Below are 15,905 nucleotides of genomic sequence, written 5' to 3' on the forward strand. Positions count from 1 at the left end.
CCGTTGGAGTTGTGGTCGGGATCCGACACAGGATCAGGTGACGCGCTTTGCTTGAATGAACAATTTTGTTGTGCAAATGACTGGACGATCAATTTGATACCAGTAGGCTCGGTGGCATTGGTTTCGGCACTGCCAGCGCACCCCGGACTCGGCGATTCATGAGCCTAATTGCCTCGGTTTCCACTTCCGGCGCTTCGAAGATGCGAATCACTTCCTGGGAACGGTGCCGATGCGACTTTAGTATTGAGATATTGCTAGTGTCCAGTTATCTGGGGAAGAGAGGAGAAAAACGGTGCCACGCCGCGGAGACGGCCGGTTGCAGGAAGACCGGAAAAGCCGAAGGCGTGCGCTAATAAGATCCGTCTTCTGCAATATTTTCTACGCATCGTATGGAACGCGTGCTTGCCAAATCGTCCGATGTGTTGTAAAGACGTCATCCATTGTCTGCTTGATACGACATGCGGCCGTCGAGCACTGCAGGCGAGCCGTAATCTTTGATAATTGTCGTCAATCTGGAATGGTGTTGTCCTTCTCACGTTCCCTTATGTCACCGACACGTTGCTTCTTACGGTCAGGGCAAATCCGCCGGGTGTCTTATCTTCAGCGCCAGAATGCCCGATACCTCCGGTGTTCATTTCCAGGCCGCTGATGTAGAAGCAGTAGAAGCTGATGTTCAGGGACGATGTAACAAGGAATCACACGAAGCCGGAATACCGCAGAGGTTGTGTGCTCATAATAACGTGATTATCGGCCCTGGGGTATGGTGTTCTGATCCTCCCGCACACATGGTGTGGCGACGCCATATGAGCTCTGTGGCGCATCGTCACCGGAGAAGCGCTCGGCTAGCGAGCAGAAAGTTGAGCAAGAAGCGGAAATACACCAACGAAGAGTGCGAGGCGTGGCTAGCTCACCGCAGATCTCCGGACGCACAGAATACCGTTGGCTAGGTGGCCACTGCTTGTCGACGATGGCACGAGAATATTCGCTTGTTTACTGCTCGTCGCTCACGGATAGTGTCGAAATGCCCTCCGAACAACTGTCAGGCTATTCCATTTTGGGCCTCTGTGGCGTCAGTGCTCCTCAGGCGGCGTGACCGTGACCGGTACATCACCCGGGTGTTCTCGTATCGATTAGCTTGAAAAGCAAGTCCCCGACCACCACAGACCCTGTAGGGCCGTGGGATTGGGAGATGGTAGCCCAGGGTTGCAAAATTGTAGCCACGAAACGGTTCTCACAGGCCCTTGGTCGGAAGACGAACGATGCATTTATTCCTTTCTTCGTGCGATGTGCCAGCGAGTTGCTGGTAGACAGAGAAAGTACAACCACAATTGTTCGAGGACAACGATGGTCCGGGATGAGCTCGATTACTGCTGGTGAGATGTGGCATCTCCCGACGCGTGGATGATGAAGCGAGAGACTGCTGTTATGTCTTCTTCGCCGCTGCAGCTTGCATTTGTCGTTGTGTTTCGTCGTAGACGTAGTCATTCAGACCTAATCGGTTACGAGCAATCTGGCATACTAGGTTAGAGCATCTCATCTTTGAAGAAAAAGATGACAACAACTGACCTCTATCGCACACCACTGTAATACGCACAATATCAGCATTCTCATAACTTCAGTTACGCGCATCCAGACTTACTTGGATCTTGAGAACTGAACAAAGATTAGCCCGTATACACACAAGGCAATAGGTCAACGTGCCCAACATCGCATTATGCTCTCCGTACTCCTCTTTCGCGTTATTTCTCAGCAGGGTTCCAAAGTTATAATCTTTCAGCTTCTTCTCGTACCTGCTCGCGTAGTCAGCGTTCTTCTCCGCAGCCGAACAAGGCAAATCGACGGACTTAGCCATCCACTCTCTCCACCTTTTCTTCGCCTCCGGGCTTTTCAAATCCTCATCGTCCAGTTTACTCAGCTTGTCAGGAAAGTCAGCAAGCTCTGGGAACCCCTTCTTGAAGTCTTCGTAGATCTCGTCGTCAATAGGGGTCAGTTTGAGCTTTCGTGGCGGGATGCGAGTGATGAGGTTCCAATGTGTCTGTGCGCTTGTCAACATCGGTCACGCTAATTACGGGGAAAGACGCACCTGAGCATGTTCTACGGTTCTGACAGCAAACCTGCACGAGTATATGTTGAGTATCCGCAAATGAATCACGAGAGAGAACTGTACTGTTTGTCGATCTGCAAGCCATCGGTGAGCCAATACGAGCATACATGCGCGTTCCACACACACCTCAATCAAGTTCTCTGCTGTCTCTGGGTCGAAAGGCTGCGCCATGTTATTCACAGAGTGTTAGGGAGGATATAAAGACAGTTGCGTAATCAGAAGCAAGTGATGGTATGAATGTACAATAATTTCGAAGCCGGCTGAGGGTCCGCATTTGTCCTGCGTACCCTGCGGTGTACCATAATCATTCAATCCAACTGTATTAATACGTCTCCAGGCTCGTAACTCTGCTTCGCTGTCTGCATTATCACACACCCTCTTCATTGTTCGTCCAGTAACCGTAATCCGCAGGACATTACGGACTGTCCGCCGAGCCTCAAAAGCATGGCAGCGGGTGCGCTCCCCAGCTTGACAACATGATGGCGCTTAGACCTTATATCTAATGTACCTCAGCTGAAGACCCCGCACACGTCCGATTTCTCCAACTTGCGCTGGAAGAAACTGCCAAGTGTACACCAGTGTCCACTGCCTTCTGCGTCGGATGCGTCATCGTCGACCCATCTGGGACAGGCCCGCATGTCGTGTCGACTGGTTACTCGCGCGAGCTGCCGGGAAACACACACGCTGAGGCGAACGCGCTTGCTAAGCTACCCGAGCATGCGGGGCATTATGGACTCGACCTGTACACCACACTCGAGCCCTGCTCTGTCAGGATGAGCGGGCTGCAACCATGTGCAGAGGGGATCGTGCAGTCGGGAAGGGTGAAGCGGGTCTTTATCGGGGTTGGAGAGCCGGATGACTTCGTCAAATGTGATGGAGCGAAGTACCTGTTGGACCATGGGGTAGAGGTAGTTTGGGTAAAAGATCTTGAGGAGCAGTGCTTAAGTGAGGCAAGAAGAGGGCATTGAATTATCGGTCAGACGTCCTTTAATTGTCTCCAGCCAATGTATTATCTGATGTCAAAGGGTTGTGCCTCATAGAGTTCCATCTAAGTGGAAGTGATTTTGGTGTCCATCGAGAGCCTGGCTGGAGAAGCGCACTTCGCACTCCACTGCGCACAATGTAGTACCTCAATCACAGATGGATCACAGAAGCGGGAGCACCATCGGCACTGCACAATGGTTTGTGACTGATATTGATACTGATTACCACCACCTAGAACTAGCTAAGATGGCGACGGTGGTTATAAATACAACAACGGAGATTTGGGACAAACCAAGTGAGAAGATGGACAAAACGAATCAACGTGAGACGATGTACAAAACGAATCAAAAAGCAAGTCCACCAAACGTGGCATTCAACCCCCCAGGTGGAAGATACAGACCAAAATGCAGATGCACAAACAATATTTCTTCTAGTCGTTGAGGCGACAGATCGACCAACAGGCTAACCAGCGAACCAGGCTGATGCCTAGTCCGCCCTATCGGGAGGGAGGCATCACTTCGGCAATTGGCGTTATTTCCTCAGAGCGCGAGATTTCTTCACTACAGCCAGCGGGGCGGCAACTTTAGACACTGCTGTTTCTTGAGATGCACCAGAGCGTGTGACGCGGCTCCTTGTCCTCTTTACTGGGCTCGGGGGCAGCTCCCTGTCGATGGTTGCCGTTACCGTGGCAACTGTTCGGGCCTTTCTGGTCCTCTTGGCCGGCTGAACAGGTTGTTGTTCCTCCGCCGCGTCGACGAAATTAGATGTACGCTGGCGCTTAGGTGAATGCACCTCGATGGCTTTGCGTTCTCTCAATGCCATCTTCCGACCGCCGCTCTTGACCACGAGTTCCTTCGTCTCTTCAGCTGCTTTCGCATCGGCTTCATCAGCTTCGACAACCCGTCTACGTTTCCGAGTGACCCTGGCAGGCTCCTCCGCAGTGGTCTTCTCCACAATGACAATTGCCGGTGTGGCGAGCTGCTTCGGCGCAGTATTCTCATCTCTCGACTGTTGTTCGACAACGGGCTCCGCTGCTTTCTTGCTACGCCGCGTGCTCCTCGTATTGGTCACAGGTTCTGGGACTGATTGGACAGCACTTTTCGCGGCGCGGGAGCTGCGTAAACTGCGAATAGGCCGCTCCTCGACAAACTGCGGCTTTTCCACAGGTGTAGGACCTTCCATCACGGTGGGTTCTTGCCCTTCGGTAACTGTCTGTACGTCTTGGTGTCCGTCCATGTTTACCGGCCCGATGGGCATCAACGTATCTTGCGCGATAACTTCACCAGTACTGTGTTCTGGAGGTTCGGCGGTCAACTCAGCCTTGGGCGCTGGTTTGACGGCGGTCGACCTGGCTATTCGGCGGCGTGGCGGAGCCTCAGGAACGTCCGCGACAGCATTCTTCCGGGTGCGCCGCAAGGGCTTGGTGGGACGGCTGGCGCCTATGTTATTGGTGTTGACATCGGCGACGCTGATCTCTTTGGCAGGCTCAATCGAAGGTGCAGCGTCGAGAACAACTTCCTGTGCTTTGCGTCTGGTATTTGTGCGGGATGCCTTTTTGGCGGGAGCCGTGTCGACTGGGGCGACAGAGTCCTGCAGCTTGCGCTTGCTGCGTCGTGCCGGCTTTTCTTGTTCCACAACAACACTGCGTTCTTGCACAACCATATCTCCCGTCTCCAAGATTTTGTCGACTCTGACATCACAGGGTGAACTAGCTGGCGCGTCGGCGTTGAGCTCTTGTTGGACCTCTTCTGATGTTGCAGGGTCAGGAGTCAGATCGGGTTCTGGTTCTGCCATGGTAGTCTGGGATACGACATTGGTAGTCGGCGCATCACTTTGCGTCGGCGCTAGCTCGTCCTGTTCCCATGTGATGAGCTTTACACGCAGCCCATTTACTGAACTACGGACCGAAAGAGTGGGCGTGCTGATCTGCACAATAGGACCACTCTTCTCAAGCTTATCAGGCTCCTGAGGTTTAACATTAGCTTCGCCGTCATATGGTCAAGAAACCTTGCTCACGAGATCTGTATTGACGCTCATTTGGGGCGGCTCCGTTGTCTCGCTGGGCGATGAATCCTGGGTCTTGTCAACGGTCAGGGATGGATGCCTTTCAGTGGAGTCGCCTGCTTACCAAAACTCTAAAGACGTCCGGTGTCACCGCGTTTTGGGTCTTCGCTTCATCTACATCAGCCTGATCGATTGTTTAAGTAACGGCTCTCATCAATTGGAAATGACACTTACCAGTAAGTCGGGATCCGTCGCCAGATGGTCACCCGCTTCGTCCAGAGGTTTTAGCACCGAACTCTTCTGTGCTTGCGCTCGCTGTCTATCCAGTCGCCGGTGCAAGATCTTCTTTCCCTTCTCCCGTTGTGCCGGAGTGAAACTCCAGTATGGACGCCAGCGTGGACGTCGGTTCGGGGGCGATAATAGGCTATTTGTCCCGGACCCACGTAGGGACCTATGTGTTGCCTCCAGACGGGCCCGTCCAGTTTGCGATAGATGGTTCTGCTCCTGTACCAAGGAAAGTTGCGTAGGATACGACGGCACTGACGCTTCATGGATATGTTGCAGGCTTGTGAAGATGGGATCTTGCTCAGGAAAGATTGTTAGCGGGGGTTGGTCTACAGGATCGGCATGCTGCTGCGTGCCTGGCATGGCCTGTACTGGTGGCATGCCTAACTCCAAGCCGTAAATGTGGTCCATGAGCTGAGGATCGAGCTGCAACTCTACGGGAGGGTCTAGGTCCATTGGGATATCTTCATACTCCTCCTCGCTGAGCGTCTGCCAAGCGTGCGCAGTATCGTCAAAACGCATGGGGATGAGTTGTTCGGAGGGCATTGTCGGATTGTATTGGCTGGGGAAAGTCGGCTGCGTTGGGTAGATCGAAGTCTGGTCGGATGAACCCCCAAGCAGCGGCATCGAATTAAAGTACGTGGACTGCAAGTCCCGGGAGTCCTGTCCATAATATGCAGGCTGTGTTGAGGATTCCTCGGAGGTGGACAGGGAGAAGATGATTGGGGGAGCTCCAATGGGACCATCGTTGAGTGAGGTGGGGACCGTTTGCTGCATAGTGGCAAACGGAGGAAACCAGTTGTTAGCAACCATTTGATTTAGACCCCACGACTGCTGTTGTTGTAGGAAGAGTGTCCAATCCTCCCACATGTGCTGCTGCGGTTGGCGATCGCTCCGGTTTTCCGCCTCCTGCCTGAGCCGCTCCCTTTCCCTGTCCTCCTTTATGCGCTCTTCTTGCTCGCGATGACAACACGCATTCATGAGTGCCAAAGCAAGGAGGGATTGTTTAGGGGTATTCTGCTTAGGAAATCGCGGATTGCGTCCTGCCAGGCGGGTGGATGGTCGAGTGGGAGTGGACGGCAATGAGGACAAAACAGGTTCGTGTTGTTCTGACGGAATTCCCACGACGTTCTCCGAGATCTCGACTCCATTTGACGTTCCAAGTCCTTGCGTTGATAATTTCAACTGGTCTTGGGGGACATCGACATAGGCGTCGGTCAGGTCTTCCAGAGGAAATTGGACACCATCCGTCGGCCATGGGAATGAAGCCTCGTCCTGGTCATTCTGGTGCTCTTCCAGATTGTTCGGGATGATATTAACCTCGGCCGTGTCGAGAAAATGCAGCTTTCGACCTGGACGGGGTGTTTGATTTCCTTGCCATTCGACGTACTGCTTGACCCTCTTGATGCTGAACACGGCACGAGTCCGGCGCATAAGACGGTTGTTGATCTGCTTTTGAACGGGGGCTGGAGTCCTTGCGCCCTTGGGCTCAGTGGCCTCATCAACTTCTTCAAGGGCGATGAAGCGATTGCCGTCCTGAGCAAGACCGAAATGCATGCTCGAGTCTGAATCGTACACAGAACTTGTGGCAGAATCGACGGAGGTGTCGCCGGACATAGAGTCAAGAGAATCGTCAGGTGCACGGTATCCACGGCGACTGCGAGGGGCAGGAGTTGACGGAGCAGCGGATGGAGACTCGACTACGTGGGAGACAATCTTCTTCTGCAGTTTCTTGGAGGAGTGTGCCGGAGCGAGGAACTCGGGAAGCTTGACATGCTTGCGTTTCCGGTGTTCAGTTGGGGTGGCGGGGAACACACGGGAGGATGGGAAGATACTTAGTCGGAACCCGCGAAGGCCAGGTTGAGACTGGGTTAGCGCATGAGTATACACGAGATAAGTCGATCAAGAAGCAACACACCATGTCGAGCATCTGTTTAGTTAATAACTTCACGCCGGCTGCATAGTGCCAGGTAAACTTATGACCCGGGAGAGAAATCCTTTCTCCGTCTTCCAATGGTGCTTTGATCGCAGAGCGATACACGGGCACGTTATTGCGCATGCATGACGGATGCCTTGCATCAATATGAACCTAGTTGGAGCATGAGCATGAGATAGTTGACCATGTTAAGTTATTCCAGACGTACCTTGTGCGTATTCACGTCAAATCTCAGATCGCACACAAAGCGGGGCGCATCGCTATCATAGAGCCGAACGTGGCAGGAGACGTCTCCCCCTATTCGTGTGACCTTATGATCCACAGGGAAGATCGAGACGATGGCACCCTTGCTGCCGTGAACAGTTAAGGTGCCTATGCGTCCACAATCGACAGTAACGCCGAGAGATCGGTTGCCGGGTGTTCGGGGAATGACCCTAGATGAAGGGGGAGGAGTGTGGGGTTGAGGATCGGTGTTGTTGTCCATAGTTATACTATGGTCTGAAGATATCGGCATGTTGAGCATGACCGAGTGGGAGCGCTAATCAAATGAAGTTCGTTGAGGTATGAATGTTAATGTTGCTGTCGTTGGATATGTTGTCGTGAATTGAAATGGGAGAGAGAAGCTGATTGAGGAGCGGTGAGGGTGACAGCGCGAGCGTCAGGTTCCTGAACGCGCGCTGTTTGGTCATCACGTGATAGTAAATCACGTTACCTTTGCATTCCGTGGCCAATAAACTCGCTGTTTGATGTGATGGGCATATCTCGATGTTTGATACTTGGGCATACGTGTGCCCAGAATTAAATACTTTCATTTCCCAAAGACAAACTGTCAGCGCCAATGGCGACTAATAATGCTGGCATTAAGTGACGTGATTGCAAATCTATGTTACATGATGAATCCTTCTACTTCCACCCATACTCACCCCTCGGTCGTCGCATTCCCATCTAGTCTCTCTAGCCTACAACTCATTGCCCATCTATATCTAATATTTTGCGAACAATGAACGGGTTGCTGCGTACTTGCTTGCGATTAATAGCACGCAGGAGGCGATAACCATCGACCTGCCGGGTGTTCGATTAGGATGACTTATCGAACAGGAAAGAGAGCGAAGGACGTACCCTGCGTACCACCCCACAGGGTGGAATGAGCCATACATATCGTATATCGCACCCGATATCGGCGGTCCCGTGAGCGCCTATCCAATTCCCCACGTCAGCGCCGTCGCATCTCCACTAGCCGGAAATGGATTACGCACAAAGAATGCAGCGATAGAGAGCGTCATCCCCATCCTCCGGCCCATATCCGTCAACAGCCCCATCTCCGCCAGCGGCGCGCCCATCAAGCCCACATATGCCCCGCTCGCAAACCCATATATCACCGCGATGACGACGATGCTCGCTGTGGTGGTGCAGTACGGCCAGACATAGGTCGTCACTGCCGCCAGGGCGGTGAAGGGAATCAACACGTTTACGGGGCCCATGCCGTCTGCTAGCAGGCCGGAGGAGAGACGCCCGAATGTGGAGGCGGCGTTGGCGATGCTGACGATGTACGGGGCGAGCGAAGGGCTGATCCCTGGCTGTTGGGCGGAGACGTTGAAGTACGTCAGTGCTATATCAGAGTCAGCGTATGCCAGCTCGGTAAGAAAGGGAACACACCGGTGTACAACCCCAGGAATGTAACGCACGTCGCGGCGGTGTATAACGTATACGTGATATTCTTGAACGCGGCTGGGTTGACCAGCCCGCCCTTGACGTTAACCGGGGGCAACCTGCGCTTCATCACGAGGTTTGCGAACCCCGTTGCGCCGAGCAGGATAAACCCGATGATGCGCATCGTCCATGGGAACCCGACGAGAGGGAGGAGCTTGGACACTGCTATTGGGAGGACGGTGCCGCCTAGCGATGAACCGATGGCGACGATACCGAAGGCCATTGAGCGCTTTTTGTGCCCTGTTTAGGGTAAGCCAGCAAAAAAATACCGTAAAGCGAGCGAACGTACACCAATGGGAGACCACAGCCATCGTCGGACCGAAGACCCAGCCGCTGCCTAAGCCAACGACAATACCTTGGGCGAGCACGAAATGCCAGTACTCCTTGCATTCCGCTACCAGGAAGGCAGAGACGACAAGCACTGCAGAGGATATGCCGAGTGGTAAGTGGAAGTAGCCCAGGTCGAATAGGCGGCCGGTGAAAAGGCCGGGGAGGAATGTAAGGGAGTATTGGATACTTCCGATCCATGCTCTGCCGTACATCAGCGACAGAGGGAGATGAGAGAAGGGAGAATACATACATTGTTGATGGGCTGACGTCGGGCAACAGTGTCGTCTCGTAATAGTCCTGGAACACGCCCCAAGCGTTGACGAACCCGAACCTGATTCTATGAGCGTCTCTCCTCCCGCAAAACAGAGCAGGACATACGACGCGAACGTGATACACACTCCTCCCACGACGACCAACCAGGCTCTAAGCCCTCCGTCAGGGAACTCATCAGTCTCATCGCGCTTGATCGCTTCCTCCCCTTCGCCAGGGTACACCCGCTCGTCCTCATCAGCCACCACCTCGCCCTCCTTGTTCCTCCGTATGCGGGGTGCGGGTTCATGCCCATGCCCATGCCCAGAGTGCGGGGAATGCTTCTCAGTGCTTTGCGGTAGTGCGTCATGCTCCGAATCGGGGACGATCGTTGACGCTGCGGGAGAGACGGGTTCATCCGGCACCGCGGTCGTAGCGAGTGAATCCCGGTTGGTATCGTCGCTGAATGTGAACGTCATTGACCTCTAATCACTAAGCCTCGAGCAATAATCGTTGAGCCCTGAAGAACGACAGCGAATACGAGTCAGAGCAAGTCCTGTCAGCTTAAGAAGGGGATGCGCGGGTCTAACCGGTTACCTCGAGCAGGGGTTTAATATGAGCATTAGAGCACGATGCTTTGTCATTATTAACCGATGTCTGCTGGCCTTTGATCAATACAAAAAATGTGGGCGGCCGGAACCCGGCATCGGGTGGAACGACCATGTGCAGTTCAGTCAGGAGAAAAGAAGATTTCGACTCGGCACTGGCAGGGACGAGCGCCGCGCCGAACGGCACAACTTTTTACCGCCGAGGGGGTTTGTCAGCAAGTGCAAAGGCGCCCAATATACAAGAATCCCGACGTATGTTGAACAAGTTGATTAGAAAACATTAATATTTGTCATTCATTGATCATACATGCACTGCACGCTCTTGCGAATACAAGCCCATGCCGCAGGGTCACACGGACATAAGCGACGACAACGGAGACACCAGCGATTCCTCAATATTGGCATCCTGTGCTGCACACGGAGGTTGCTGTTGTTCACATCAACCAACGCCCAGGGATCGGTGAAGTTTACTGGTACTGTCGAGTCATACATAGCTATAATCCGAACTTGACGGATGGAATCACCACGAGGACAGAGCGCTGATCCGCCGTTGATGTCCTCATCGTACAAACCGAGTTCCAAAAGGCAACGATATCCATCTCGTTGTTCGCAAGAGCCGACGATCGAGTTCGAGACCGATATCCCTTGTCGTCGGACGTCGTACCCTCACACGATCCTGAAACTACAGGATATACATGATAGGACATGATAAATTGAGATTAAGTCAATAGAAGGTATCACATTAACGCGCACACAGAGTCGTCTAGCCGAGTGTCCAGCTCCCAGCTCCCAGCTCCACCCCACCGCCTTACAAAGTCCATATTCTCTCGCTCAAAACCTCACCTTCTCACCCAGTTCTGCTCGTCACGCAAGCCAGCGAGCTGCAGACTTCCGCCCAGAAGCCCCAAGCATCCACCTACGCCTACTCAAACCAATCCAAACCACACCAACCACAGCTCCAGCTCCAGCTCCGCGCGCTACAAGTCCAACCCCCGATCATGTTTCACCTCCACCGCTTCGGGCTTCGTACTCCTCTCGTCCATCTTTTCCCATATAGGGTCAACGTCCGGCCCGTCCAAATCTCCCGCGCCGTCCCATCCCCAGCACCAGACTGCGTAGTGTCAGTCACATGTCCACATCCACAAACCGCGGGGCGGGGGGAGTAGAAAGAGGTGAGACTTACCAGACTCTGGCCCAGGCTTGAACTCGATCCCCTCACTTTCCTCCTCGATGAACAGCCTGTCGTGCGGTCCGAACCAGGTCCGGTCCTGCGGATCTGCGCGGGGGTCATCAGCTAGCCCTCCTAGGCGGACGTAGTTCCGTATCGCGGTCAGGTTCTGCCGAGGGGGGTGGATGATATCGTATACTTTCTGCGGGCGGGGGGTCAGTTGGGTACAGGCAGGGGGAGAGGTGGATGCGGGGCAGAGGACGTACTTGGTCATAAGCGAGTTTCACACGAGGGACCATGATGATCCTCCCATATCCCGCATTCCAGTAATCGTTCCCGATCAACGAGCACTCGCTAGCAGAGCACTCTCCCTGACTGAGCTTGGCCATCCTGAACCTCACATGCGGGGCAGCGTAGAGCGGAGCAGGGTCGAGTATGGCCACTCCGTTCCAGCAGGACTGGACTTGAACGGGTAGGTGCACCTGGAACCGTCTCGCGCTCTCGGGGTGGTGGAATACGTGCTCAAAAGGCGCGTTCTCGAGCGCAGTGCCGTTGATATCCCGCGCCACCCAGTTGTCGTAGAACACAGGCGTGTTGAGCTCGTCGTGGAACATGTAGTCCGCTGCGCATGTCAGCCCGGCATTTTGTCGCCGACTCTGCCAGATCAGTTCGAGCAGGTCGTCCACGCACGGCAGGATATCGTTCATGAATACGACGCTGTCGAACACCTCGCCTTCGTTGTCCCTCTGCTCGTGCAGGGGTACGAGGGCGCTATTCCGCACCTCGGCGAGGTATTCGATCCTGTGGTTGAACTGGCCTCGAGTGCGCTGCGAAGTTCGGATGACGACGCGCATGCCTACTGCCCTCGTGAGCGCGTCGAATATCCTCAGTAGGGCCTTGGTCTGGTCCTTCGACCCGTTCTCGTATATCGACACAAAGACGTTGTGATAGCCCAGAATAGCTCCGGTACGGAAGAGCGTGGAGAAGATATCGGGGATAACGTCGAACGAGTTGTAGAGGTTGATAGCGAAGAAGTACTTGTGCTGCCTCGCGGCTACTTCTGCGCGCTTACGCTGTTTCTGGATCTCGGGGGGTTCGGGTTCGCTCCACGGGAAAGAGCGGCGAGGGGGAGGAGCGTGCCCGATGAGGGGGGCATACCTCTGGTGCGCTTGATTGATATATTGTTGTTGTGCGTTGCGCGTGCATTCCCGTGTATGGTGAGCGGAGAGATGAGTGACGAGTTCCAGCACCCTGCGTCGCTGGTCGATAGTTGGCATCTGTGCGCTCCTCCTCCCTGCTGGCCGGTGATCTGCGCGTAGTTTCGTAGCCCCACTGCCGCCTAACCATGGAGAAGAAGCAGAAGAAGGAGGGAAGACGAGGCGTGCTACTAGGAGACCTATGGATACGCCTATGAGAAGGACAAGTGGGGGTGGTATGCGACGATATGCTTGTAATAAGTATGCAAGTGGTGAAGCTGGTGGATGTTCCTTTATTGGAGATACTGACAGAGAAGGACGACGAGTGTAAATTGACATGGTGGTCGAGGAGTAAGTGTATGCGCTAATGATTAGCGTCTAATTGACGTGTTATTGACACAGCCACTAACGCGCCTCTTCGTTTTTACGTTTCAATCAGTGTTACTTCTCTCTTCCTTCGTGCGGACTGGCGGTCTCCCTTTTGTACTGTCGATGCTCCGTCGGTCAGCATCAAAGGCTTTACAATTGACGACCAAACACGCAAGATCTTCTTCTCTTTCAATCAATCCACCACCATCAATAAAGGACAACATCCATCAACCAGACGACGAAGACGACGATCCATTCACCGACATGGCCAACGTCGACAAGCCACCGCCCAAACCTCCACGGGTACTCGGTCTACCACCAAGAGTATGGGCAATCCTCGCTTTATTATCCTTCATCCTCCTCCTATCACGCATCATATTCCCTTCATCTCCAATACATCCTCTCGCACAATCATCCCCATTCCCTCTAAAACCAAGGGATTACCTCAACGCATCCGCTGCATCTCCACCCCCATTCGACTTTTGCCCAATATTCGGTCCAGGAGATGCACTCGCAGCAAAGTACGGTGCGCACGCGCTCCTGCGGTCCCGCACCTACCTCGGGTCAGGCGCGCGCGTACAGCGCGTCATTAGGCGCGCGCTTGAAGGTCGCCCTGTCACCATCTCCGTCCTCGGAGGATCGGTATCAGCATGCCACGGTGCAGGGGACGACCCAATCTCACCCCGGTGCTACCCAAGCAGGTTCTTCAACTGGTGGACGAGCGTCTTCCCCCATCCAGCTTCGGAGCTCACGAACGGCGCCGTCCGTCGTACTGACACGGGGTACTTTGCCTTCTGCTCTGCTCTGCACCTTCCGGACCGTACAGATCTCGTCATACTCGAATTCGACGCAGAGGACCCCAACGACCCCGCGTGGAGAGAACACTTTGAGCTCCTCGTACGGACGATCATGGTCCGCCCTGAACAGCCGGCGGTGATCATTCTCGGCCATTTTGCACCGCAGATGCAGCAGATGCACGGGTTTTCAGGCGCAGAGTTGCATCATACTGCCGTGGCGCAATATTATGACATCCCGCATATAAGGTGCGTGATCCCACTCTCTATCTCCCTCCTTTCTCAGACTAACAACCCACAGCATCAAAGGACCGTTATACAACGACTACCTGCTCAACCCCGACCTCACCCGTCAAACGTTCTACGCCGATCCTATCCTCGCCAACCCAACAGGTCACGAGCTGCTCGCCGACGTGCTCACCTCCTACATCTCCTCCCAAGTCTGCCTAGCATGGGACGCAGCCGTCGGTCGAGGGGCGTACGAAGTCCCCGAGCTGCTCAACACAGAGGGCTTCGAGGAGCTAGGGGAAGCGCGTGGGCTGTTCGGGGGTGTAGGTGTCCGGCTCGGCGGGCAAGAGCTCAAACAAGCTGGCAAGGAATCCTCTAAATCCCCAGCATCTGCACTCTCGGCACAGGAACGCGAAGCCCTCTTACTCCCCTTCCGCGTCCCCCCTCTCAGGATCTCAGCGCGTCCTGCGCGTATCCCCCGACTTCCCCCAGAGCCCTACTGCGCCTCCGCGAACGACCTGATCAACCCCCTCCCTCCCTCGCTATTCTACGGCTCAGGGTGGCACGCCTACCACCCGTCGACGTCCCATGTCCACGACCTCAAGCCGGGCGAGGAACGACATTATTGGTATGCGACGCTTCCTACCTCCCGTATCCGCATACCGGTGAGGCTTATGGAGGGAGATGTCGCGGTGTGGTATTTGAGGGAACCGAAGGGGATGGGAAGCGTGGTTAGTTGTTGGGTGGATAATAATTATGGAGGGGCGAGGGTGCTGGAGGGCGAGGCGGACGTGAACAACCCTGTGCCGACGTGAGTCCTTTCCCTCCTGGCTCAGACACCTTAACGCTAACTCTCTGTTTGACAGGCTTACGTTCATAGACCGCTCTGTTGCCGCAGGGTCTCACTATGTGGAATGCGAACTGCACGGCGAAGAAGGACACCCGGTGGCGCCGTTCAGGATCATGGGGGTGTTTGCGACTTGATTCATGGGGTGGGGGTGATATGGGGGTGTTGGGGGTGGGGAGTGCTGTAGATTGCGAAGGCGGAGTGGGAGTGAGCATGTAGAGTGAGCAGCGGAGTGGAGTGAGTGCGCAGAATGAGCACTTGGCGCAGAATGTAGACATAACCTCCTCGATCCTCAACCTCAACCTCAATCTCCCACGCACGCACGCACGCACGTACGGACTAGAAAAAAAACCCAAACCGCGCAAGTTCCTACTTACTCTTCGTTACTGTTACTGTTACAACCTACCTTTACTGTTTCGCTTTAGCCCGACTGTCTGTTTATCCTTAACTGCGTATTCGCTCATCTTTGGGTCATGAAGAGGTAACTTGAGCGAGTGGGCCCGAATGCGTGTGTTCGGGTTCTGAACCTTCTGGTTGCGTCTGTTCGCGTTGGGCTCTTTGTTCTCCTTTGTTTGCTCCCCCTCTGTCTCGCTTCCCTACGTGGAGGTTGCGGGTGTGTACATACGTAACACTTTCATTTCTTTTCGCTCTTACTGTCACACGCGTGGGGACTAACCCCGGAGAACATAACAGAGCCGGAATAAACCATCCCATGAGCCATTCCCCCGCGCCGCGGGCAAGTCAAGCGCTCAGGACCGGACCCGATTCTGTCCCAAAAAAGTCTCGAGCAAGCTCTGGGAATCTTAACGCCGCTCTGTCACCGAGCAGACCGGTCAGTATTTACGTCTGTTTATCAGTTCTGATCCCGTGTGTTCTCTCAGGAATTACGCACACAAGAACTGAATGGTTGGGGTTGGCGTGAACCAAACTACCCGCAGGGGGCTGAACGACCCTCCAGGCCAGTTAGACTCAAGGGCAAGCGACGCCTGCCGAGAAAGCCTACCGGACCAAGCTTAGCGCTGCTGGAAGGAGGAACGGTGACAGGCGCTTCTTGGAATCTGCTTCTTGGACACGTGGTACTGGCGTGGTGTTG

The 15,905-nt window shown here is 54.3% G+C and overlaps 6 protein-coding genes across 6 annotated transcripts; 2 read left to right on the forward strand and 4 right to left on the reverse strand.

Annotated features, from left to right (window-relative positions):
• Positions 1-914: 914 nt before the first annotated feature.
• DACRYDRAFT_22615 (DUF757-domain-containing protein) lies at positions 915-2,298 on the reverse strand. Its single transcript, XM_040772888.1, has 8 exons — positions 2,231-2,298; positions 2,168-2,178; positions 2,084-2,114; positions 1,845-2,035; positions 1,702-1,790; positions 1,640-1,653; positions 1,567-1,581; positions 915-1,510 (listed from the first exon to the last, which is right to left on the reverse strand). The coding sequence occupies exons 1-8, from the start codon at positions 2,273-2,275 to the stop codon at positions 1,424-1,426; spliced, it is 483 nt and encodes a 160-aa protein (XP_040628389.1). The 5' UTR covers positions 2,276-2,298; the 3' UTR covers positions 915-1,423.
• A 98-nt stretch (positions 2,299-2,396) lies between these two features.
• DACRYDRAFT_67387 (uncharacterized protein) lies at positions 2,397-3,118 on the forward strand. The gene is made up of 2 exons (XM_040775845.1): positions 2,397-2,558; positions 2,618-3,118. The coding sequence occupies exons 1-2, from the start codon at positions 2,549-2,551 to the stop codon at positions 3,070-3,072; spliced, it is 465 nt and encodes a 154-aa protein (XP_040628576.1). The 5' UTR covers positions 2,397-2,548; the 3' UTR covers positions 3,073-3,118.
• Positions 3,119-3,619: 501 nt separating this feature from the next.
• Positions 3,620-7,797, reverse strand: DACRYDRAFT_108043 (uncharacterized protein; the record flags this gene model as incomplete). The annotated part of the gene is made up of 7 exons (XM_040768577.1): positions 3,620-4,942; positions 4,994-5,053; positions 5,105-5,167; positions 5,217-5,276; positions 5,327-7,243; positions 7,296-7,466; positions 7,522-7,797. 7 exons carry the CDS (start codon positions 7,795-7,797, stop codon positions 3,620-3,622), a joined length of 3,870 nt encoding a protein of 1,289 aa, XP_040628390.1.
• Positions 7,798-8,169: 372 nt separating this feature from the next.
• On the reverse strand, positions 8,170-10,081 carry DACRYDRAFT_95096 (MFS general substrate transporter; the record flags this gene model as incomplete). Its single annotated transcript, XM_040777271.1, has 8 exons — positions 8,170-8,375; positions 8,433-8,509; positions 8,570-8,922; positions 8,970-9,263; positions 9,313-9,554; positions 9,604-9,684; positions 9,732-9,887; positions 9,999-10,081. 8 exons carry the CDS (start codon positions 10,079-10,081, stop codon positions 8,297-8,299), a joined length of 1,365 nt encoding a protein of 454 aa, XP_040628391.1. The 3' UTR covers positions 8,170-8,296.
• A 969-nt stretch (positions 10,082-11,050) lies between these two features.
• Positions 11,051-12,807, reverse strand: DACRYDRAFT_67394 (CAP59-like protein). Its single transcript, XM_040775846.1, has 3 exons — positions 11,645-12,807; positions 11,394-11,580; positions 11,051-11,321 (listed from the first exon to the last, which is right to left on the reverse strand). The coding sequence occupies exons 1-3, from the start codon at positions 12,653-12,655 to the stop codon at positions 11,188-11,190; spliced, it is 1,332 nt and encodes a 443-aa protein (XP_040628392.1). The 5' UTR covers positions 12,656-12,807; the 3' UTR covers positions 11,051-11,187.
• A 379-nt stretch (positions 12,808-13,186) lies between these two features.
• Positions 13,187-15,231, forward strand: DACRYDRAFT_67396 (uncharacterized protein). Its single transcript, XM_040775847.1, has 3 exons — positions 13,187-13,986; positions 14,039-14,776; positions 14,832-15,231. Exons 1-3 carry the CDS (start codon positions 13,208-13,210, stop codon positions 14,947-14,949), a joined length of 1,635 nt encoding a protein of 544 aa, XP_040628393.1. The 5' UTR covers positions 13,187-13,207; the 3' UTR covers positions 14,950-15,231.
• The last annotated feature ends 674 nt before the right edge of the window (positions 15,232-15,905 follow it).

This window comes from Dacryopinax primogenitus (assembly GCF_000292625.1).
Source record: "Dacryopinax primogenitus strain DJM-731 SS1 chromosome Unknown DACRYscaffold_10, whole genome shotgun sequence".
Classification (NCBI taxonomy): Eukaryota; Fungi; Basidiomycota; class Dacrymycetes; order Dacrymycetales; family Dacrymycetaceae; genus Dacryopinax; species Dacryopinax primogenitus.